Source organism: Aethalodelphis obliquidens, unplaced genomic scaffold, assembly GCF_003676395.1.
Source record: "Aethalodelphis obliquidens isolate GAN/ISIS:26980383/991018 unplaced genomic scaffold, ASM367639v1 scaffold59, whole genome shotgun sequence".
Classification (NCBI taxonomy): Eukaryota; Metazoa; Chordata; class Mammalia; order Artiodactyla; family Delphinidae; genus Aethalodelphis; species Aethalodelphis obliquidens.
In genome coordinates this window covers 5,078,671-5,102,348 of record NW_020838003.1, presented here as the reverse complement: position 1 = coordinate 5,102,348, position 23,678 = coordinate 5,078,671, and the positions used below count along the sequence as shown (strand labels likewise).

Here is a 23,678-nt window from a genome sequence, read left to right as displayed (position 1 = left end):
ACACAGATTAGCTTAGGTAGGGTTATGAAAGGCTCATGTGTCTCTGCCCTAAACTCCCCTTGAACTGGCCTGTCAGGTCTTACCTAATAACGCCTAGAGGAAAAGTGCAAAGTTAATAGGTTAATCTTACAAATATCTCCATTTTCATAGGCTTCCTCCTCCTCATCAGAAAAACACACCTAAAAAAGAAACCCTTAGGGACTGAATTTGCAATGAAGACATGTTTCAAAATACTGTAGGGAAGTAAGTTAAAAAGTGAGAACCTCTTCCTCACCTTTAAAAAATTATGAAATATTTTAAACATCAGTATTGTACAGAGAATGGTATAAGATCTGTGTGCCCATCATCAACAGTGCCAAATCTTAGCTTGAACATGTTTCATATTTGCTTCAGTTTAAAAACAAAATATTCAGTTGAAGCGTTATATATAGTTCTCCCGATGCCCCTCCTCCCCTCATTGGTAACTATAATCCTGAATCTGGCATTTACTGAACCATTTATTCTTCCTTTCCTTATTCCTATTTACACTTTTATTTAACAAAGACTAATAATCATAACAACTAATACAGATGTATCTTGCAGGTGAGCAAGCACCTATATGTACTTGAGAGTGTGTACGTGCATTTAAGTGCTGAGTGGTTCCAGAATTGGATTCAACTTATCTTCCCGTAAGAACTGCTCCAGTATTGCTTAGCTCAGATACCTGTGGCATCCACCCAAGCGACCGAACAGGAGACTTGGAATTACCTTCTGTTCTATCCTTCCCCTCATCTAACACGCCCTGCTAATTCAAACTCATTCTCTAAGTCACTCCCTATTCTCTATCTCCATGACAATGGCCCAAATTAACAGCCTAAACCCATCTTGCTAGACCATTACAATAAGCCTCCCAACTGTAACATCATTCTCACCCCTCCCCAGGCTGATTATGTCATGAAATTAGTTCATGGCTCTCCAGGCCTACAGGCTAAAGTCTAAAGTACGACCCTTAGGTCTTTGTGATTATTTTCTGCACTGGATACTGTTTACCCCTTCAGATCCACCCTCCTCTGCCCTGCTCTATGTCTAGGGAAGCTGCACCCTGCTGGCTGCTGGTTTTGGCCAGTGGCAGTCATGGGCAGGAGGCTGGAAGCTGGGAGGGAGAAGAAATTGAGGCCTTTATCCCTGGCTCCCTCCTTGCCAGGGGGTGGTGGCGACAACTTTTCACCCAGGCCTCAGTGCCGCAGGTCAGCTACAGCTAGAGTTCTGATAAGGGCCCCTTCCTCGTGCTGCTCCAGGTCCAGAGGTAGTGATGGCTTCCCCACTGATGCTAGCCCTGGGGGGACAATGCCTTCATTACCCCTTGTTGGTCTCCCTTAAGTAAATCAAGGAAGCACTCCGCTCTAGACATACCAACCACATGTAAACCAATTCTTAAACACGCCATGGTCTGTCTGGACTTTGTCCATGACGTTCCTCCTAAATGGTAAAGCCCTTTCCCTCTCAGCCCACCTGGAATTAAGGAAGTCCCCTAGACTCCATTCAAGCGGCACTTGTGTGAAGTCCTTCCCGACCACACCGCACCGCACGAGGGGTGCTCTCATGGCTCTGAGTTTATCGCTGTGCTGCAGCACACCACATACAGCTGCCGCTTCTACACTGGTTACGCTGGTTTTCCTCACCAACTGCTGAGTTCCTTGAAGGCGGGCCTGTTTTTAGGCAGCGTTCAGCCCTAGCACGCGGGGCACCTGGCATCTGACAGGTTCTTGTTAGCTGCTTTCTGGATGAAAGGAAGGTGGGAAGGACAACACTTTTGAGGCAAACACAGTAGACAGTTTGTAGGTGAGGAAGTGAAGGCCCAGAACATTTACACGAGGAAGGCACTCGCCGGGAGAGGGGCTGCAGAAAGTTCCCGGATGCTGAGTCACATTCCTAAATGCTCACCGCCTAGACTTCCTTCAGTCCTTTAAAAGTCTATTTGACAAGAGACGTCTTTCCTTTTATTGCAGTACATTCGGAGAAATAATTGGGAAATCCCTGACAGCACTGAAAGAGAGAGCTGTAGCTAGAAGGAGCCAGAAAGCCAAGGAACCACTTGACGGCTGCAGCGCTCATCCCCTCGGCATATATATGAAAAGTAGCTACGTTGATCACCTGACCTCCCTTGGTAAGTTTGTTCCACGAGGGTGGGGATCTGACTGCTTTGTTCACAGAGTATCCTAAGCGCCTAGATCAGAAAGTGGCATGTACCGGATACTCAGTAAATATTTGCTGCACAGAGGAGCACATGAAGAATGCTCTGCAGCTCTGGAATTAAGTTCAGTGAGGCGAATAACACTTGGGGGCTGCAGCAGGACTCCTCCTGTCCTGGCGCTGTTGCCTACTGGCCTGTCGTGAGGATTCTATGAGACTGCACCTACAGTGTGTCTAAGCCCACTGCGTCTGACCCAGAGGGAGGACTTAGATTCTATCTGGGATCGCCACCGCTGTCACTACCAGTTATTCCGGTAAGGGCTGCCATGGACACAGCGGGTGCATCTTCACCAAGTGCCCGTGGCCCCTCGTCCGCAGATTCCCGGGAGCCCTGTCCTCATCCCAAACAGTTGTGTTATATCCCTCTCCCTTTTTTTAATGTCAACCCCCATCATGCTTTTACCTTTCCTTTTTCTGGGATAAAAAGGAAGGAAAGAAACTCTGGCATCCACATTTTTAACTTTCCTAAGTATCCCTGAGGCTGAGGGGTCAGCATGACATCTTGGCGTGCAAGATCCTTCTCCTCTGTTCCCTGTACGTTGGGGTCTCTCCCTGCCCCGGAGAGATGGTGACCGTCTCTAGAAAGGCTCCTGTCTAATCATGCTTCTCTGGGTACATGGGCTCGGGCAGGTAAAGTGTTGAGCCGAATTGTTAGGCGGCCTACCCTTTCCTCGTTACTGGCGTCTTCACCAAGGCCGCTGAGGACGTTCTCCACGCGGGCCAGGCGTCCCGAGAGGGAGAGCAGCAGGTTCACCACCTTGTCCAAGTCCCCGATGAACATCTTGTACTTGTCGATCTCATTGGGCTTGCAGAGCTCACTGATCCAGGCCTCTACCTCTTCCCCCAGGGCGTTATTGAGCTTGATGTCCATCAGCAGGCTCCCCTTGGCTTCCTGGAGGGTCTCAAGCTTGTGGGTGAGGCTTCCAATCAACTCCGCCTGGAACGAGAGGGGAGACGCATAGCAAAACTTAGCCAGCTGACTGGTAAGTGAGGGCAGGATCCACTTCTCCCAGCTGCATCCTTCCTGTCTCGTCTTTGAGGCTCAGCTGGAGGCCCCCCTCCACTCTGCGTGGACTGCCCCCAACATAAGGCCACAGTCTGCCTTCCTTTCCCTGAATGTCTACAACTGCCTTCTCTGAACCTGTTCAGTCCTCACAGGCCAATGCGTGATTACACATTGCCTCGGAATGTTTTCCAGTTGTGTCGTGCTGTGTACAGCGCGCTTTTCCCAACTGGTTTGTTAACTACTCACTTTTAAAAGTCTTTTCAATATGTGTTCTCATTTGATGCTCACAACAATACCGTAGGCAGGCAGGGTAAATATTCTTGTTTAACAAGTGGAGCAGACAAGAGTCAAAGGAATTAGGGAATTGCCTAAGACCACAGAGCTGAGTATTAGTCACAGATACCATTCGTGGAGGAAATACCACGAGCCGAACACTGCGAGGAAGTCCGTGGATTACCTCACCTGGTCTTCACGGCTGTCTCGTAGTAGATACTACTTTAGCTGCATAGTGCGCTGGCCGAGGAAACTTCGACTTAGGGAGGTGAAGTGAGGCTAAGACACCTACGCTGGTGGGTGGGGCTGCCGTGAACTCAGGCAGCCTGACTTTGGGGCCACCCTTGTACAACCGTTGTAAATATTCATGAGACCTTTCTTCAGAATTCAGTCCCTTGTTCTGTCCTGCACCCACTGTCTCCAGTGAGCAGGGCTATGTAATCTGCCACCTTACTTACAAACCTCCATACTGTGAAACAGGATTACACAAATACCCAGTATGCTTAACTGAAGGAACGAAGCAGAGGTCTTAATGGCTTCAACTCTGACTTCATTTGTATGAAGCATCTACTCTTACTTTGTTGCAAGAGAAATTAGACTCCATGGCCCTTTAGTCATTTTTCTCTTCGCCTGAGGTAGCCATGTGGAAAAAGAACATCATCTTTTTTTGGTTAAAACCTACTTCTTTACCACTAACAAGGTTCCAGCTCAAAATTTGTGTGTGTGTGTGTGTGTGTGTGTGTGTGTGTGTGTGTGTACATAAACCCGAGCTGTGTGAATTCAGTTGGAAGAAAACAAAGGGTCACAATTTCTACGTTAGAGTAAATCTTCATTTCAAAGGAAGGAAGAAAAAAAGGGAAAAAGAAATATTTTTGAATAACCAAACTGAAGGGTACTGACAGCTTTGTGTACTGTTTCTGCAACATGTGCACCAGAGAATACAATAATCACAATGATAAGGAAAGTATTTATTTCTCCACCATCTGCCCCCAACTTGGAGCTGGACTACCAGAGGTACTTCAACTAAGCAAGGTTCCCAATGTCCTTGAAATGTTCAAGTTCTGGCTTTAATGGTGACATCTTACTGTCTTCTCAACTCGCCTAATCCCAGAGACTGAAGGGGGCTTAAAACATTCCCATCTGCTGCACCGACTCATTATGGGTTATAATCTTTGGCTTTCTACAAGCAGTTAAGACAAAGTGGATACAAAAGACAATTTTAATAGTGGAAAAAAGTGTACAGTATATATTATTCCTTAACTGAAGAGTCTGAGCTCAGAAAAATGCAGGTGGGAGAGAATATTGTTTAATTTTCCTTATATTCCCCTGGAAAACTCATCATTTTCTAAACAACAATTCTGGCTGGCAGCTATGGTATTTGCCTGCAAAATAGCCTGCTAGATACCTCCAGAAAAATGCCCAGCGGGGGTGACGATCTTGCACTGTGCTCTCTGTTCCTATGAAGAGAATGACAGGGATACTGGAATGGAGAGAAGGAGGGAAAATAAATAGTACTTGCTGTTACATCTCCCAATATCCCTGCTGGACAGGGTTCCACAAGTCAAATGTCACCATTCCTGTCTTTCAGATAGATGATGAGAGAGACTGACATCTACGTGAAGTCAGCCCAGGAGTTTTTAAGCCTCGTAGCTTGCATTTCCTCGGCTTGCCACTCTGAATGTTACCAGAGGGTACTTTCTTATAGAAAACAGGTTATGCCAAATCCAAGAGCTAGTTAACTAATAAGCAACAACATTCTTATCACTTCAACCTCAGGAAAAGGCCTTCTGCTTATTCCAACGTTTTGAGATCCATTTCAACCTCACATCTTGAGTAGTATACTTTCTACAAAAGGAATTAAAAAAACCAGAGTAGAAAGAAAAGAGAGCAACGGCTTCATGTTTTCCGTTATTCCTAGAAATATGACTTCTTTTGAAACTAATATTGTGTCATTTCTGGAAGGAACTCCATTTTAAAAATCCTCATTATGGCTCTCAGTAGCTGGCATTTTAAGAGAGAGATGTGATGATTTTTAATTTGCAAATGACCTTAAACCAGTAAAGGTAAGTCTGTCCTCACATGGGGTGAGTGGTGAAGAGGGGGGAGAACTCTTCCTCTGAGTTTCCACTGAACTCGGTGCACTAATTTTCTCAGGCTCCTTCAGTCTAGGGGTTCACAATATCCTTGAAATGTCCAAGTCCTGGCTTTAATTAAAGGTTATGGGTCAGCAGTGCTGGAAGGGCAGCCACCAAGCGAGCAGGGTTTGATGGGTAAGGACGGGTCAAAGAATTTGACACAGCTGAACAGCCATCAGGTTCAGAGTCTAGCCCATTCAGTCTTTCCTCTGGAGACCCTGTTGGGTTTTTTTGGTTTTTCGTTTTAATTTTATTGGAGTATAGTGGATTTACAGTGGTGTGTTAGTTTCAGGTATACGGCAAAGTATTTCAGTTATACATATATTCATTCTTTTTTAGATTCTTTTCTCATATAGTTTATCACAGAATACTGAGTAGATTTCCCAGTGCTATACCAGTAGGTCCTTGTTGCTCATCTATTTTATATATAGTACTGTGTATATGTTAATCCCAAGTTCCTGATTTATCCCTTCCCCCCACTTTTCCCCTTTGGTCACCATAAGTTTGTTTTCAATATCTGTCAGTCTGTTTCTGTTCTGTAAATAAGTTCATTTGTTTCATTTTTTAAAAATTAGATGCCACATATGAGTGATATCATATGATATCTGTCTCTCTGTCTGACTTACTTCACTTAGTATGACAATCTCTAGGTCCATCTATGTTGCTGCAAATGGCATTATTTCGTTCTAGTCTATGTCTTTTGGTTGGAGCATCGAATCCATTTACATTTAAGGTAATTATCAACATGTATGTTCTTATTGCCATTTTGTTAATTGTTTTGGATTTGTTTTTGAAGATCTTTTTTCTTCCCTTCCTCTTTTGTTCTCTTGTGATTTGATATCTATCTTTAGTGTTGTGTTTGGATTGCTTTTCTTTTCTGTGTGTGTATCTACTGTAGATTTTTGTTTTGTGGTTCCCATGAGGTTTTGATGTGGCAGTCTATATATGTGCAAGACTGTTTTAAGTTGCTGGTCTTTTAATTTGAAATGCATTTCCGATATCCTGCATTTGTACTCTCCTCACGATTGCTGGTTTTGATATCATATTTGTGTGTGGATGATTTCCTACCTTTATGTTTGCCTTTACATACCGTGAGCTTTCCCATTCATAATTTTCTTGATTCTAGTTGTGGCCTTTTCTTTACTGCCTAGAGAAGTTCCTTTAGGATTTGTTGTAAAGCTGGTTTGGTGGTACTGAATTCTCTTAGCTTTTGCTTGTCTGTAAAGCTTTTGATTTCTCCATCGAATCTGAATGAGAGCCTTGCTAGGTAGAGTATTTTGGGTTGTAGGTGCTTCCCTTTCATCACTTTAAATATATCATGCCACTCCCTTCTGGCCTGCAGTTTCTGCTGAAAGATCAGCCGATAATGTTATGGGGATTCCCCTGTATGTTATTTGTTGCTTTTAGTATTTTTTCCTTTGTCTTTTTTTGTCAGTTTGATTAATATGTGTCTGAGCATGTTCTTCTTTGCATTTATCTTCTATGGGACTCTCTGCTCTTCCTGGACTTGAGTGCTTCCTTTCTCATGTCAGGGAAGTTTTCAGCTATCATCTCTTCAAATATTTTCTCAGGCCCTTTCTCCCTTCTCCTTCTGGGACCCAAATAATGCAAATGTTGGTTTGTTTAATGTTGTCCCAGACGTCTCTGAGGCTGTCCTCATTTCTTTTCATTTTTTCTTTATTCTCTTCAGCCGCAGTGATTTCCACCATTCTGTTTTTCAGCACACTTATTCATTCTTCTGCCCCAGTTATTCTGCTATTGATTCCATTTGGTGTATTCTTCATTCCAGTTATTGTATTGTTCGTCTCTGTTTCTTTGTTCTTTAAATCTTCTAGCTCTTTGTTAAACATCTCTTGTCTCATCTTGATCTGTGCCTCCACTCTTTTTCTGAAATTTTGAATCATCTTTGATATCATTACTCTAAATTCTTTTTCAGGTAGGTTGCCTATCTCCACTTCATTTAGTTGTTCCTGTGGGTTTTTTTTTTATCTTGTTCCCTTGTCTGGAACATAGTTCCCTGCCATCTCGTTTTGCCTAATTTTCTGTTATCTGTGGTCTCCTTCCCACTGGCTGCAGGATCATAACTCCTCTTGCTTCTGGTGTCTGCCGTCTGGTGGATGAGGTTGGTCCTGGGGCTTGTGCAGGCTTCCTGGTGGGAGGGACTGGTGCCTGCCCACTGGTGGGGGGAGCTGGGTCTTGTTCCCCTGGCGGTCAGGGCCATGTCAAGGGGCGTTTAGAGGTGGCTGTGAGCTCACTACACATTTGGGCAGCCTATCTGCTGGTGGATGGGGCTGTGTTCCTTTCCTGCTGCTTGTTTGGCCTGAGGTGTTCCAGCACTGGAGGCCGTAGACTGTTGGGTAGCACCAGGTCTTGATGCCAAAATGGCGACCTCCCAGAGAGCTCAGGCCGATCATTATTCTCTTGGACCTCTGCCACCAGTGTCCTTGCTGCCCGCAGTGAGCCACAGCTGACCCCTGCCGCCCAGGAGACCCTCTAAGATTCGTAGGTAGATCCAGCCCAGGCTCCTGTGGAGTTACTGCTCTGTTTTGTGTCCCAGTGTACGTGAAACCTTATGTGCACCCTCCAAGTGTGGAGTCTCTGTTTCCCCCAGTCTTGTGGAGCTCCTGCACACGAGCCCTGCTGGCCTTCAAAGCCAAATGCTCTGGGGGTTCCTCCTCCCGATACCAGGCCCTCAGGCCGGGGAGCCTGACGTGGGGCTCAGGACTCTCACTCTTACGGGAGAACCTCTGCGATATAATTATTTTCCAGTTTGTGGGTCCCCCACACAGTGGGTATAGGATTTGATTATGTCGCGAAAGTGCCCCTCCTACCATGTTGTTGTGGCTTCTTCTTTGTCTTTGAATGTAAAGTATCTTTTTTTGTAGGTGCCAGTCTTCTTCGCCGATGGCTGTTCAGCAGTTGGTTGTGATTCTGGTGTTTCCGTGAGAGGAGGTGAGCTCATCCTTCTACTCTGCCATCTTTTTCAGAAATGAGGAGCTGCTTTTATTCTGGATGCTTGCTGTCTCTTTCCTCAGCATGCGCTGGCCGTTACCCCCTTGACACGAGGTGCGCAGGTGCAGTGGTCCTTGTGTGCTCCCAGGACCGCGGGGTCAGCGCTTGGCACCTGCCCTGTTTTGGTTTTCAAAGACATCAACAGTGGCAGAAGAACCAGAAGCCTGTCTGTACAGGAGCTGATGTGTACTCTGGGCTTCAGGGGACAAGGAAGGACAGAATAAGGTGAAAATGTCTAGGGGTGATACAGGGAGGTTTCTGTGGGAAGGACCAATATACATTTTGCGGCATTCTGACTTCCGAAAGCTTGCTGGCTGGGCTGTAAACGTCATACATCACGGCTCGGCATATCTGCTACTACCAGTATTACTGAGCAGTCACACCAGTCCCTCCTGGCTCAAAGGTTGTACATTTGGATGGTATTTGAATTTTTCAAATTTACCAAGCCCTTAAAATATGGAGATTTGGATTTTAAAATGTAGTTAAGAGGGATGTGAGTAACTGAAGGCAGCAAGGGAAAGTTCGCTGTATTAAACAGCCATTTCTATGTCAGGCAGATCTCTTAAAAAAAAAAAAAAAAAAACCACGAAAAAACTACCAACTTACACCCATAGAATTCAATGGGGAGAGAGAAGAGGTGTTTCGATTTAAAAAAATTACTAACTTATTAGTCTCTCAGGAGCTAATTAATTTGCAAAATCATTGCCATGTATCCACTTCTTATCTGGCAGAAACTGTTAACTCACCCTACGTGAGCTGCTACTTCTAAGGGTTCTCTCTGTAAACATGGCTTAACAGAGCCTCCCTCGCACCCCACCACCTGCATGCAGAAATCTTGCTGGGTCCTGTCCCACCTCCTCCCTGCTCCAGCACCAGCTCAAACGAACACTGGACCAGGAGTCAGGAGACCCAGCTCTGACAGAAAACTCACCGTCAGGCCAGTCCCCTGACCTTTTGTGTCTGTTTTCTCATCCACTGCAAGGGCATCCTAATGCCTGCCTAAAAGTAATAATAGTGTTTAGTTACAGCGCTCTCTGTCTGTGCCAGGCCCTGTTTAGGTGTTTTCCTATTCACTTACTGCTCACAACAACCCGATGAGACGGGTACCGTTATTATCCCCCTTTGGCGGATGAGGAAAGGGAAGCGGATGGAGGTTCTGTCACTTGCCCAAGCCCAGGCAGCTAGAAAGCGGCAGCACCGGGCTTTAAATCCAGGTCCTCTGGCTGCAGGGTTCAGGCTTCTGATCGCTACATTAAAACAGCTCAGAGGAGTGTTGTGAGGCTCAGCTAAGACAAAGCGTGTGCGAGCACTCTGGAAATTATAGAAGTATTATACACATCCAAGTTGTTATTGTTAAGATGAGGCAACACCTGGAAGAACACACACCAGTCATTTGGGTAGATGCCCCTAGGGGAACATACCCAACCCACCCCCGCCAACACTGCTTTGTCTTCTGCTGGGAGGACTCGTGCTCACAGGGTTGCCAATAACATCACTACACACACAGCTGGCCTCGACTGATGGCCTGTCTTGATCTCAACAGAGTAATTCAGGACCCTTAGCCGCATGGCTAGGGCTTGGGGCCAGAGTGGAGTTCAGGCTCCAGCTGGTAAAAACTGGGACTAGATAAAGACATTCAGTGTGAGGACCCAGGCAGCAGCATGGGACTGTTTTCTTTAGCTGCATTTCACCCCCTAGAGAAGTCAGGGGCAGTTTCTGTCCTGAGAAAACCTGCATCCCACGTTGTGGGACCTATCAAAGCAGAAAGGTTGCGGGGGCCTGACTGCCACTTCAGATATTCTCTAGCACGTTCTCTGTCAGGAGTGGTTCTCATTTCCTCTCGGGAAGGCTTGTGACCAGAGAGTTGTTCAGTCTCTCGGTTCTGGGTGACAGGAATCTCTGACATACAAGAAACGTTATTAAATTTCTTTAAATTCAACAAAACATCCTCCTCCCTCCCCGAATGACCTCCTTGTTTTTCCTATGTCTGTTACCACAGTCACCGAGGCCAGGAACTCGGGAGCCAGCCCTCCTCCTTCCTCTCTCCCATGCTCCGTGTCCAATCTGCTACCGGATTCTGTCTCTTTTGCTTCCTTTAAAAAAAAAAACCTAAATCCATCTGTTTCTCACTGCTCCTACCGCAGCTCCCTTAGGCCCGCCTCGTAGCTTCCTGGCCCAGGCGGCTGTACCTCCCTCCCCACTACCCTCTCCTCCTCCCATCTCGCTGCGTGCACAGCTTCCCTAAATGTAAATCCGCCGCATCTCCCTCCCCGCTGGTAAACACCGGGAGAGGGACTGATGGTGGCCAGATGGTGGGAGCCCACGCCAGCCTCTCTCCCCTCCCTCCTACAGCGAACACCCCGGACCCTGAAGAGGGCTCTGCAAGGTTAGCTGTGGCAGTGCGCCGGGGAGGGGAGCCACGCCTGAAGTACGACCCAGAACAGGGGTGAGTTTCCTGCTTCTCCCCCTTTTATGTTCTGGTTCTGCCCTGGAAATAGCCTCAATGCTGAACTGCACAGAGGGTGTGGCAGCAAAAATGCTGCTTTCTGTGAGATAAAGCAGGTGGGGGAATCCTGTTTCTTCCTCTTCCCTCTCTTTTCCCCCCCTTTCCCAGCCCTGCCCCCCAAAGTGACTCTCCTTGCAGAGTGCACGGTGCAGTGGTGGCACAGGCACTTAACACCCCAAGAGAACACCGTTCTTTCTGTCCAGAGGAACGGGGACAACGACCCCACGGACCGAAGAGTGTGAGGGGAATCCGCACTATTTTTCTCTACTGAGGATAGTCCCAGCTATGCAGAATGGCACGGCCGTGCAGGCTGCCGTGACACCACAAGAACTTGTCCTATTTCTAGCCAGAGGCCCAGGTAAAGGGGCCGCTGGGAGCTGGGAGTGGGGTGGGGGTGGGGTCAGGTGGAATACTGGACAGGAGAGAGCAGGAAAAGGAGACCCCCTAATTCGGTGTCTGAACTGCCTTAGGTCCGGGCTCACCCTCAAGCTGCACGTGTGTGGGACAGACCCAAAGAAGCACGGCAACGGCTTTGAGAACCGAACTGTGACAGAACAACTCACCCAAGTCCCAGGCTCAGCCCTGAAAGGTGCCTGTGTAGGACAGTCACATATAAGGCAGCAGAGGCTCTGAAAACTGAATTGACACTGGAACCAACAGCCAGAGGTGGGACAGAACTTGTAGCCTGAACCTAACTAGGCTGCCTGCTAAAACAAAACAAAAAATCAACCACCTTCAGAGGATTTTTCACAGAACCCAAGACTTATACCATAACACTCAAAATGTTCAGGTACAATATTACCCAGCATGAAGAGAACCAGTAAAATGTGAACAGCTCTCAGGGGAAGACAACCAACAGGTGCTAACCCTGAGATAACCCAAACGGGACGATAAAAGCCTTTAAAATAGCTTTTGTAGCTATGCTCCATGGTGGAAGTAAACACCCTTGAAATGAACAGACAGACACTACAAAAAAATGAATGGAAATTTTAGAACTGGAAACTATAATATCTGAAAATTTAAAAAAAAATCACTGGCAGAATAGAGGCAGGAAAGTCAGTGAAACTGAAGATAGATCAATAGAAATTATCCAATTTGAATGAACTGACAGAAAACATTAAAAAACATGAACAGGACTTACCTGGTGGCGCAGTGGTTAAGAATCCACCTGCCAATGCAGGGGACGCGGGTTCGAGCCCTGGTCCAGGAAGATCCCACATGCTGCAGAGCAACTAAGCCCGTGCGCCACAACTACTGAGCCCGAGCACCCTAGAGCCCACATGCCACAACTACTGAAGACTGTGCACTCTAGGGCCTGTGAGCCACAGCTACTGAAGCCCGCGTGCCTAGAGCCCGTGCTCCGCAACAAGAGGAGCCACCGCAGTGAGAAGCCCACGCACCGCAATGAAGAGTAGCCCCCGCTCGCCGCAACTAGAGAAAGCCCGCGCACAGCAACAAAGACCCAACACAGCCAAAATAAATAAATAATCAAAAATAAAAAAGCCCTAAAAAAAAATGAGCAAAGTTTCAGAGATTTGCAGGACAGTATCAAAAGGTCTAACATTTGTGTCACTGGAGTCCCAAAAGGAGAGAAAGAGATTAGCACATAAAAAAATATTTGAAGACATACTGGCTAAAAACATCCTGAATTTAGTGAAAGACGTAAGTTTACAGAATCAAGAAGCTTAGTAAACCCCAACAGGATAAATCAAAGAAAGTTAGGCCCATACATATCATAACCAAACTGCTGAAAATCAAAGATAAAAAATTTGAAAGCAGCCAGAGAAAAGCAACACACTGCATATAGGAGGAACAAGTATTCAACGGCTGTGCGTTTCTCATCAGAAACCATGGAAGCAAGAAGAAGTGGGACATTTTTAAAGTGCTAAAAGAAAAATAGTCAACCCAGAATTCCATATCTAGTAAAAATGCTTTAGAAATGACAACAGAATATAGACATTCTTAGATGAAGAAAACTAAAAGAATTTGTCACCAGCAGACAAATGCTGCTTTCTTTTCAAAAAAGAAATGCTAAAGGAAGTTTTTTCAGGCTGAAAAGAAGACAGACCAGAGGAAAACTTTAAGAATAAAGCAAGAGCGACGGAAATAGGCAGCTGAGGGTCACTAATGATCTCTTGGGGAAAGCCAGTTCTGAGGAATAACAGATTTTTTTGCCTTTTGAAATATTCCACTAAGTCTCTAAGCCAAAGCCTTTTGGCCTTCAGAATAGAGAATCATGAGATCTGGTTAAGCAGATTTTTGCCCAATAGATATGGCAGGGTTTAGCCAAAGAATTGAAAGCCCTAAGTATTAAACAGTCTTTAGATTTTATGTATGTCAGAAGTTCAGAGAGTGATTGTTTTATATTTTAAGTAATACTTATATTTACTTGGAATATTACAATTCATCATCTAGGATATATAAATAAAAAATATATTAAAGTAGAACTGATTGGAAATGCTAGTTTCAAAATATTAATCAGGATTCTAGTTTCCATTCACTCTTAGTTTCACACGTAGAAATACATCTTAGGTTTACTAACTTTAAACATTAGGCAACAAATTATTACTTTGCAGAAGTTGGTAGAAGGCTACACTCTGCCTTAGAACCATCTTGACCAAGCATCATTTTTTTTTTTTTTTTTTTTGCGGTACGCGGGACTCTCACTGTTGTGGCCTCTCCCATTGCAGAGCACAGGCTCCGGACGCGCAGGCTCAGCGGCCATGGCTCATGGGCCCAGCCGCTCCGCGGCACGTGGGATCCCCCCGGACCGGGGCACGAACCCGTGTCCCCTGCATCGGCAGGCGGACTCTCAACCACTGTGCCACCAGGGAAGCCCCAAGCATCATGTTTTAAAACCATCCTTAGGGAAAATAAAAGCTTGTTAGAGAACTAACAAGCTTTAGGGAAGAGAACTGCATTTTCAACTTCACACTGAATATATTAATAGATGCCTTCAACAACATCAATTAAAGCCTGCATATTTTCTCTCTTTCCAGATCAGATATGTAAATGCAAGTGACACACAAATTCTATTACACATTAATAAACCTGTAGTTGCTTAAAACAAAAAATCTCATAGGGTTCTCCACTACCACACGGTAAAATCCAAACTCTTTGGCATTTCAGACAAAGCCCCACGTGACCTCCATGACCTGCCCCCGTGGATCCCCCCAGCCTTGTCTCCTGCCATTCATGGCCTTTCTTTGTTATTCTCTAAATTTGGTAATTTCTAATTTAATCATGAGAATTTATTTTATAATACATTCCCAAATATCAGACCTCCTGGAAGTATCTTTCTTCAATACACATGCGCTCTCCATGTTTTCTCACACAACTACCTCTTCTCCCACGCTGTTCCCTTTGTCTTGAGTGTCCCCTCCTTCTCCTCTTGTCCTGGCTCACTCTGATTACTTCAGCGTAAAATGTGACAATATTGGTGTCAGAGCAGTTTTGTGTAAAGAAGGTAATAAGGCACTAAGTAAAAAAAAACTATAGCCCACATCCGGGATTAAGAAATGCTTGACAAATGGTACCTACTGTCATTTCCTGTGAGGACTAATCCTCTTATTCCTTCGTGTTCTCAGGCTAAAAATACTTCTTGCCACATAATCCTCAGAGTGGGAGGGTGATAATAAAGTGATGAAAGAGCAGTTAAAAAGTAAAATTAAGACGGGGAGGAAAAAGCAACAAGTAGTTTGCCACACTGCTACTGTAGGGCAGGGTACGTCTACGTGCAAAAAACAAAACAACAAAAAACTGTAAAATGTTCAGTTAGAGATGTCCTGGCAGGGCTTCCCTGGTGGCGCAGTGGTTGAGAGTCCGCCTGCCGATGCAGGGGACATGGGTTTGTGCCCCCCATTTCTTTCCTTACCTTCTTTTCGTTGATGTCTGCCGGCTCCTCTTCCTCATTCACCTCCTCTGGCATAGCTTTGATTTTGTTCAGAAGCTCGGCCTTGGGAGCAGACACACTGTAGTAGACGGGACAGTTGACCAACATGCCCGCTGCTTCCTTGTCTTCACTCCTGGGTCAGAAAGAACAAAAAGTACAGCCACACGCAGCTTAATTTCACCATATGTTTGTCCATTCGGAAATGTGTAAAAAAATTATATTCAGTATCTTCCCAGAAGTTAGGATGGACTAATAGGTATTTACTAGTGACTGCCTACTAACGTGTGGGGCTCTTGAAGCCAGCATACTCGGGATGGAAAACCACCAAGGGCAATACTGGGAAGGGGAGTGGGAGTCAGGACTACGGACATTTAACCTCTCTGCATGTTTCTCCTTTTGTGAATGATACTGACTCCCTGTTTCACAGAAAGACAACAGGGAGCCTCGACTTCGTCACTGTGAAAGTATTTTCAAGGTGCTGCACAAACCTCAGGTTTTAGGTTAATTATTTCCTGCTCCTCCATGTTGCCCATAATGTTTCTGATGTCTACTGTAATTGTTGTTTGGACACCTACCCATTTTCCTTTTCATGTAAGCCTGAGGCTCTATGTAAGCCTGGAATTTGGAGCTTGCTGGTCAACAGTGAACGGATGCCAAGATGTAAAATCTACTCACTGATTACACAGCAGGGGGATTTCAAGGCTGGAGAACAAACTAGAAGGTGGGAACCTGAATAACTATGCTCTTTGTTTTACTATAGTCAAGCCGCCTTTCATACTCTATAGATAAAGCCCTACTCACTGAATAGATGACTCTATGGACATAATTAGGTTCTCTAGGAGAGGTAATCTTGTGACATTGTTTAACATCTAGACCATCATTTTACTATGGAATAAAGAACCACCAAAAAGGTGTTTTTACTAGTTTCCCGCTTGCTGGGGTTATTCCTCTAAACAATACAGTCATATTAATCCAGTTAATTGAAAAGATGGGGAAAAGGTCGTCTGATATAGTCCCCCCCCCCAACATATATTCACTGCCTCACAAATAGGCTTCTGGGACATCTATCTGATTAAACCTCACAGTGGCTATTGGCGCAGTCTCATGTACAACAAGGACAATGCTCATTTTTACCAGAAGATGGCGATGCCATCCTTTTGCAATTCCTTAGGAAGCTCTCAGTGCTGCAAAAGCTACATGACCATTTCACTTCTAAACCTAGGTTCTCATGGATAATGCCAGGAAATGCTTTTCTAAGCATGTACTTGTAAATTACTTTGGTCTTCCCATAGCGAGTGATTGGAGGACAACCACCCGTGGTGAACCGACTGGCACATCCACAGAAACTCATCTGTGGGTCCCTCGTGTACCCAGTGGATTGCCTTGCACATTGAAGGTGCTTAAGAAGTGTCTGCTAAACACATGACCCTGGATAAGTCACTTCTCAATTAGTCTCTGTTTGCCACATCTGAAAAAGGAGGGGCTGGACAAGGTGACTGCTGAGGGCTTGTATCAGGAGAGCCTCCGATAACCTATCAGATAGCCTGTAAGTACCACGCAGTTCTTTCCTTTCTCCCCTCCCCTGTGTTCCTGTTAGTAATTTAGCGAGGATCAGTTGGAAATTTCTAAAATGCAAGCCCAAATTCAGATGGAATGCTCTCCGCTTTTATGTAGTCTAGAAGCCACTAACTGGAGCTCCGGACTGTTGATCCATATAGTTTTCATTGAAAATTTAGAAGAAAATAAAAACCATCCTAAATCTCTCCCATAGTAGTCCCTTAAGGAAATCAAACATGCAAGAAAATACTGCAGTAACCCGGGAGAAATCAAAAGGAGGAAAAATACAGACGGCTCACGTTCCTCTCACCGGCTGTGGGCAGGCGCTGGGATGCACGTTACAGGACGGGAAACGCGCTGCTCAGGGAGCTTCGGGTGCAGGCCCACGGCTGAACAAGACCATGGGTGCTCTCCTGTTCAGCCCCTTCCTGATGTTCAGGATGTGAGCAGACGCCCACCCTACCTCTTCAAAGGTGAATGTCAGCGGAGTAAGTCAATCTGTTTCTCTAGGCTGTCATGCTTTTTACAAGACCATGTTCACCTCGGCCGAGGGGACGCCCCTGTGTGCTCACCACTTCCACCTGCCCCTCCCTCAGCACCGACCCGTATGGGGCTCTGTAAGGGCAACTCTGGCAGAACGGGCAGCTGCATGTGTGCTGAGTTTTCAAGGGCACTGTATAAGCACTGAGAGCGCACAGACGCCATCACTCACATGTTCTATGACTTCAGCTGGGCATGGTTCTCATTCCTCTCTGCTTCAATTTCCTCATTTGTAAAATGGAGATAAAATTGGTAGCTATCTCAGAAGGTTCTCGCGAACATTAAATGAGATAATGCTTAAAGAATATAATGCTTGACGCAGAGAACGTGAACGATAGGTTATAAACAGTAATCACTATTACTACTTGTTGCTGGGCAAACAACTCAAGGTAGGTCAGAGCCATTCCCCTAAGGCTGAGATGGAATGTCAGTCTGGGGTCAGGATCTTTGGAAGCGGGAAAACCTCAGATAAGCAGTTCTAGACTTATCATCACCCCCATGGAAGGAGTTCAATTTTAAGTCTCTTTGGGTCATGACCGGGGACTTACCTCTTAGCTTCACATCCTGGGAAGCTGACAGTTCTCTGCATGGCCTTCCTCTTTATGCTGTTTTCCTTCAGAAGATTAGCATCTCGTGGAAACAAACCTTCCATCAGGTCCATAGTTGTCTTCATTCTGGAGTCTGGATCCAAAATGTCTGCCAGAGATTTGTCTTGGTGGACAATTTCCTTGGCCAGAGCCTCTGTTCTCATGTCTTCTGAGGTCTTCTGAGGGCCAGAGCTGACATTCTCTTCTAAACTTTGAGGCCCACTGACTGGGTCGTGGCTGAGGCTTTGGGTCTGGATGGAAGGTGGCTGCCCTGGGCTTGGCTGCTTGCTAAGAGACCCGGCAGGGTGGGGCGGAGCACCGGTGGTGGAGGGTGGGTTGGTCTCATTGGCCTCTGAACTCTTGATGGAAGTTTGGGATCTGGAAGCCAGTATCTGACTATCAACCAAATGGGCTGCACCAGGGATGGGCCTTTCCTTGGCAACTGTCACCTTGGCAAGTTTGCCGGAGCTGCTGGGGTATTAAAAGAGAGTGGTTAAGAGAAGAGTCAGCAGGAGGGTGAAGGAAGGCAGGGAGACGTTTGCACACGAGGCCTGCAGCTTCCCACACACATCAGGAGTTTTTGGGGTTGTTATTCCCCACAAACGGCAGGGTTCAAAAGGGCCTTCAACTAAGTCCACTAGCTGGTCACAGGGGGGTTGTGTGACTTTTTAAGGGGAACAGATGTAGCAGGAATTCAGTTTTGGTGAATGTTGTTCTCGGATTCCAGAGCTCTATCAAAGTGAACAGAGGGTAGTGAAAGGGAACAGGTGGTGTTTAGGGGAAGTTACGACAAGGGTGCTATCAGACAATGTATTTTAGTGCTGTCCTAGGGAGTATGTGTTGGGAAATGCCTCTTCCTCATTCTCCTGGCTTCCAAGCAGAGGTCTTCCCTAAACGTTAATGACTTTCAGCCTTACTCTTTATTCCTTCCTATGGACAGAGACAGTGACTCTGCAAAGAGAAGCTGACCATAGCCCATTCCTAGTCCAGCCTCTTTCTTTAGAGAGTAAGGTTACCTCCAGGCTTGCTCTTGCGTGTTCACACGTGTGCTTGCTGTGTGTGTGTCCAGCACAGCCTGTGACTAGGCGGGCACCCCTGTTTAATTCGGGGCTCAGTATCAGGAGGCCCACTTATACTCAGATAGAAGCCATATGCTCCGGGATCAGCTCTCTCAGTAATAACAGTGATTTTTTTTGTCTTCTGAATGCCTTTTTCTTTTGCCTTATTTCTTAACGGGTTCAGAACTCTGGGCAGGGAAGAGGGATGCTGTTTATTTGGACTCTTTGAACCTGCCACATCCACAGAAATGAACCACACCTCGGTGCCCAAGGACTACTAAAATGACGACCACCAAGGTCAACAAATGGAACAGTTGTGCCAGTTTCGTGAGCTGGGCTCCTGTTAAAAAACCTCCACAGGGCTCTCCAGTGGCCAGCAGAGGCGGCTGTGAGAAGCGTGGAGCGTGGAAATCTCTTCCTGGGGAGGGAGACCCTTAACCTTGGCGGAGGGCTGCTCTCACCTGGCGTGGGGCTCCCGGTAGCCCTCGCTGTCCCACTGCTCCGCGCACACAGCTTCAGGGGGAGGCGGAGGGAAGCGGTCCAGGTTCTGGGCCGGGGCTTCCCAGCTGGGCGGGGGCGGCGCCTCGCAGACGGGGCCGGAAGAGGCGGTGGAGCGTAGGTCCCTCGCGAACACCTCGTCGTCGTCGTCCTCCCGAGGCGGCAGGGAGGCCAGCGGGGCCGACCCAGAGATCCGGAGGGAGACCCTGCCCAGAGTGCCCGGGGCCCCGAGGGGCGTGTCCGGGTCAGAAGTGCTGCTCGGGCTGGGGAGGGCCTCCGGCTTGGGGTAGTGCTTGGGGCTCGCGCACCCAGGCGATGCGCCGTCCTCGGGGAGGCTGTCCTCTCGGACCGCGTGGGCCCTCTTCACCCAGGGCGGGGAGGGCCGCGTCCCTGCTCCCTCCTCCTTCCTGCGCTCGGGGCTGGGAGGCTGGGCCGGCCAGTGGCCGCCATTTTTGGGGGTCCCGGCTGGGGTGCAGGGCTGGGAGGCGGCGGCCTGTGAGCAGTAGCTCGAGGGGCCAGGGGCAGGCAGGGCTGAGCTCGGCGGTGCAGCCCTGGTGTCCGGGAGGTGCCCTTGCGCTCCTGAGGGCAGGGGCCGGGGGCAAGGCGTTCTGCTGGCCTGCCTTGGAGGGTCCAGCGGTCCCAGACCCCTGCCGGGAATGGAGGCACCGCCACCTGCTTTGCAGCCCGAAACCCCGCAACGAGGGCTGGGATGGTGTTGGAGCAACAACATCTCTTCACGGCTGGAACAGCTGAATGGCCTGGAGTGGGATACAGACACATAGGTTAGCTCTGAAGAAAAGGGGCAAACACTGAACCCAAGGTGCATTACATGGACGGGAAAAGCATTTGATGGGGAGAAGGAAGCCCGGAGAAGCTGCACACTGTCTTCCCTTGGCTGCTCATACAAAGAACCAAGTTTAAATGAGATGCCAAGTAGGCATAAACTCCTGCAGGAAAATGTCACACGGCAAGCCTGGGGTCACAAGGCATTTCTTTTCATTAACCCTCTCATCACCCCATCTACCTCCCCCCATGCAAGGCAGCTTTTGAGGACAGGCTTCAGGATATAAAAGGCAGGAGCAGGTATGTTTCTTCTGCTCCTTTTAGGACTAGTTTGGGAACCAGCTCCTGACTCTGGGGAAAAGAATGCTGCCTCATTCTCCACAGGTGTGAGCCCCACGGGGGAGGTCTGTTTGGAAAGTATTTGCGTGGGCTGCAGAATCTGAAGGGTTTATTTACAACTTTCTCTTAGTCTCCCAGTGTTTTCATTTCTTAAAATGGAAAGTAAGAAGGAAAGGGAGAGTCTCACCTAAGGAGCTAATAAGCAGTTACCTCTGGAGAAAGAGACTGACCATAACGAGCAAATAGGGCGCATGGCCGTTTAAACAGCTGTCCTCTAGGCTCTAAGGAAAAACCCAAAATTTCCAATACGTTTGTTAACGTGTTTGAAAGGGAAAAAAGGAGAACAAAAACAAAGAAAACACGTCTCTAGCACTGCCTGCCTGCCTGCCATGCAAGAGTTAATGTGAGGATAGGGGCTTCCCTGGTGGCACAGTGGTTGAGAGTCCGCCTGCCAATGCAGGGGACACGGGTTCGTGCCCCGATCCGGGAAGATCCCACGTGCCGCGGAGCGGCTGGGCCCGTGAGCCATGGCCGCTGAGCCTGCGCGTCCGGAGCCTGTGCTCCGCAACGGGAGAGGCCACAACAGTGAGAGGCCCGCGTACCGCAAAAAAAAAAAAAAAAAAGAAAAGAGTTAATGTGAGGCTAAAAATATCTCCAGCAAACAACCATAATAATTTGTAAATCCCACATTTGTAGCTCCCTGACTAGTGTGCAAGTGAATCTGGAGAGCAGATGGCATTTTTCATTTTACAGACCCGCAGCCTGAGAGAGCTGTGGCTCAGTCCCAAGTCAGAGCCCCAGCACAGGCCTGCCACGAAATCATCTAAGTGCCAGGTGATGGCAAAGCAGCATAAAGAAGGAAAAGACCACAAAGAACCAAATTAGCTTTTCTCCTGCCATTATTTTTTCTTTACTATAAATGCAAATGGTTGAGTAAGAGGCCCATCTTCCACTCAGATGCATACTCTCCCCTCCCATCACAGATCCTTTTCATCTAGAAGCAGTTTCTTTACCAGAAGCCTGTCAATATTCAAGAGTGGCTATTCTGTCCTCCTTCGTGGGTTCCCAGATGGGTACACCAGAAACCCAGGGGCAGGAGATGCACTGGGGGTGCGCTTTACCCCCATGTCTTATTCATTTTGCTATCCCCAGATCCTGGCACAAAGTACCCTCTCAGTAAATGTCTGTTGAACAAACGACGTCTCTTCTGCCCAACTGCTGTTTAGACTGCAGGCCATGAACTGTTTTTAAACTTAGCATCCTCTAATAGGACATGGAGTAACTGGAATCTGATGTTTTAAGGACCAACTCAGGTACCTTCATTTTGCTTTTTAAAAAGGGGAGACATTGGGCTTCCCTGGTGGCGCAGTGGTTGAGAGTCCGCCTGCTGATGCGGGGGACGCGGGCTCGTGCCCCGGTCCGGGAAGATTCCACATGCCGCGGAGCAGCTGGGCCCGTGAGCCATGGCCGCTGAGCCTGTGCTCCGCAACTGGAGAGGCCACAACAGTGAGAGGCCCGCGTACCGCAAAAAAAAAAAAAAAAAGGGGGGGAGACATCACTAAAACACACAATAAAATAATATTTATCTTTTAAAGATGTAGCCCAAATAAACTTTGATATAACATTTTTAGTTTATGTTTAATCTTCCTAGTTTACAGGAATCATACTGTAAAAAACTATATTTTTGAAGGTAATAGTTGAGTTAAATGCTTAGTTTGGTTGAGAATACTTCTTCCTGGTAATTGTTTTCCAAGAATAAAGACTAGTATCATAAAAATTTTATTTCAGTCTCTTTTATAATAGAGTGTGAGAGACAGGCATCTATTGACATGTATCCAGGAATCAAGTTTGATTAGTCTCATTTTTTTCCTTCATAGCATTTTTTAATGTGGTTTAAAAAAACCCCACATAACATAAAATTAACTACTTTAAATTCATTTTAATTTTAAATTTAAAAATGTTCAGTTCAGTAGTGTTCAATACACCAATATTGTTGCAAAACAGATCTCCAGAACATTTTCATCTTGCAAATCTGAAACTATATACCTATTAAGCAACAACTCTTCTTTTGCCACTCCCCTGGCCCTTGTAACCACCATTCTACTTCTCTATAAATTCGACTACTTTAGATACCTCATACAGGGGGAATCACAAAGTATTTATGACTGGCTTATTGCACTTAGCATAATGTCCTCGAGGTACATTCAGGTTGTAGCCTGTGACAGCATTTCCTTCCTTTTAAAGGCTGAATAATATTCCACTGTATGCATATACCACATTTTGTTTATCCACTCATCCATCTGTGGACATTTGGGTTGCTTCCACCTCTTTGCTATTGTGAACAGTGCTGCCTCGAACATGGGTACGAAAATCTCTCTTCAAGACACTGCTTTCAATTCTTTGGATTTATACTCAGAAGTGGGATTGCTGGGTCATATGATAGATTTTTAATTTCTTGAGGAACCTCCATACTGTTTCCGTAGCAGTTATACCATTTTGTAAGCCTACCAGCAGTGCACAGGGGTTCCAATTTCTCCACATCCTCACCAACACTTGTTCTTTTATGTTTTTTCGATCGTAGCCATTCTAATGAGTGTGGTTTTGACTTGCATTTCTCTGATGATTAGTGATGTGCAGTATCTTTTCATGGGCCTGTTGGCCATTTGGAGAAATGTCTATTCAAGTCCTTTTTGGAATCCAGCAATTTTATTTTTTGTGGTTGAATTTAGTTTCACCTTAGACTTCAGACCAGCTCTCTCTTTTTTGTTTGTCTTGCGGTACGTGGGCCTCTCACTGTTGTGGCCTCTCACGTTGCGGAGCACAGGCTCCAGACGCGCATGCTCAGCGGCCATGACTCACGGGCCCAGCTGCTCCGCGGCATGTGGCATCTTCCCGGACCGGGGCACGAACACGTGTGCCCTGCACTGGCAGGCGGACTCTCAACCACTGCACCACCAGGGAAGCCCTGCCATGCGTTCTTATACCACCATTTGTTTGTGCTCTTATTTCCTCCCGACTCCTACAAGTGGACTCCATTATATAAATTTCTAAGTTCACGTCACTCTTTTTTTTTGTTTTTTTGCAGTACACGGGCCTCTCACCACTGCGGCCTCTCCTGCCGCGGAGCACAGGCTCCAGACACGCAGGCTCAGCGGCCATGGCTCACAGGCCCAGCCGCTCCCCAACATGTGGGATCTTCCCGGACCAGGGCACGAACCCGTGTCCCCTGCATCGGCAGGCGGACTCTCAACCACTGCGCC

General features: G+C 46.9%; 1 protein-coding gene across 5 annotated transcripts in view; it reads right to left on the bottom strand.

Annotated features, from left to right (window-relative positions):
- SHROOM3 (shroom family member 3) overlaps nt 1-23,678 on the bottom strand; it is a 170,283-nt gene that overhangs the window by 6,804 nt on the left and 139,801 nt on the right. For 3 of the 5 annotated variants that reach the window (XM_027087654.1, XM_027087651.1, XM_027087655.1), the window contains exons 6-9: nt 19,260-20,054; nt 17,702-18,211; nt 15,039-15,189; nt 2,897-3,169 (exon numbers count right to left, since the gene is read on the bottom strand). In XM_027087654.1, the coding sequence (XP_026943455.1) occupies nt 2,897-3,169; nt 15,039-15,189; nt 17,702-18,211; nt 19,260-20,054 (1,729 nt within the window). The remainder of the gene's footprint in view (nt 1-2,896; nt 3,170-15,038; nt 15,190-17,701; nt 18,212-19,259; nt 20,055-23,678) is intronic. The other 2 variants (XM_027087652.1, XM_027087653.1) reach the window with 2 other exon arrangements.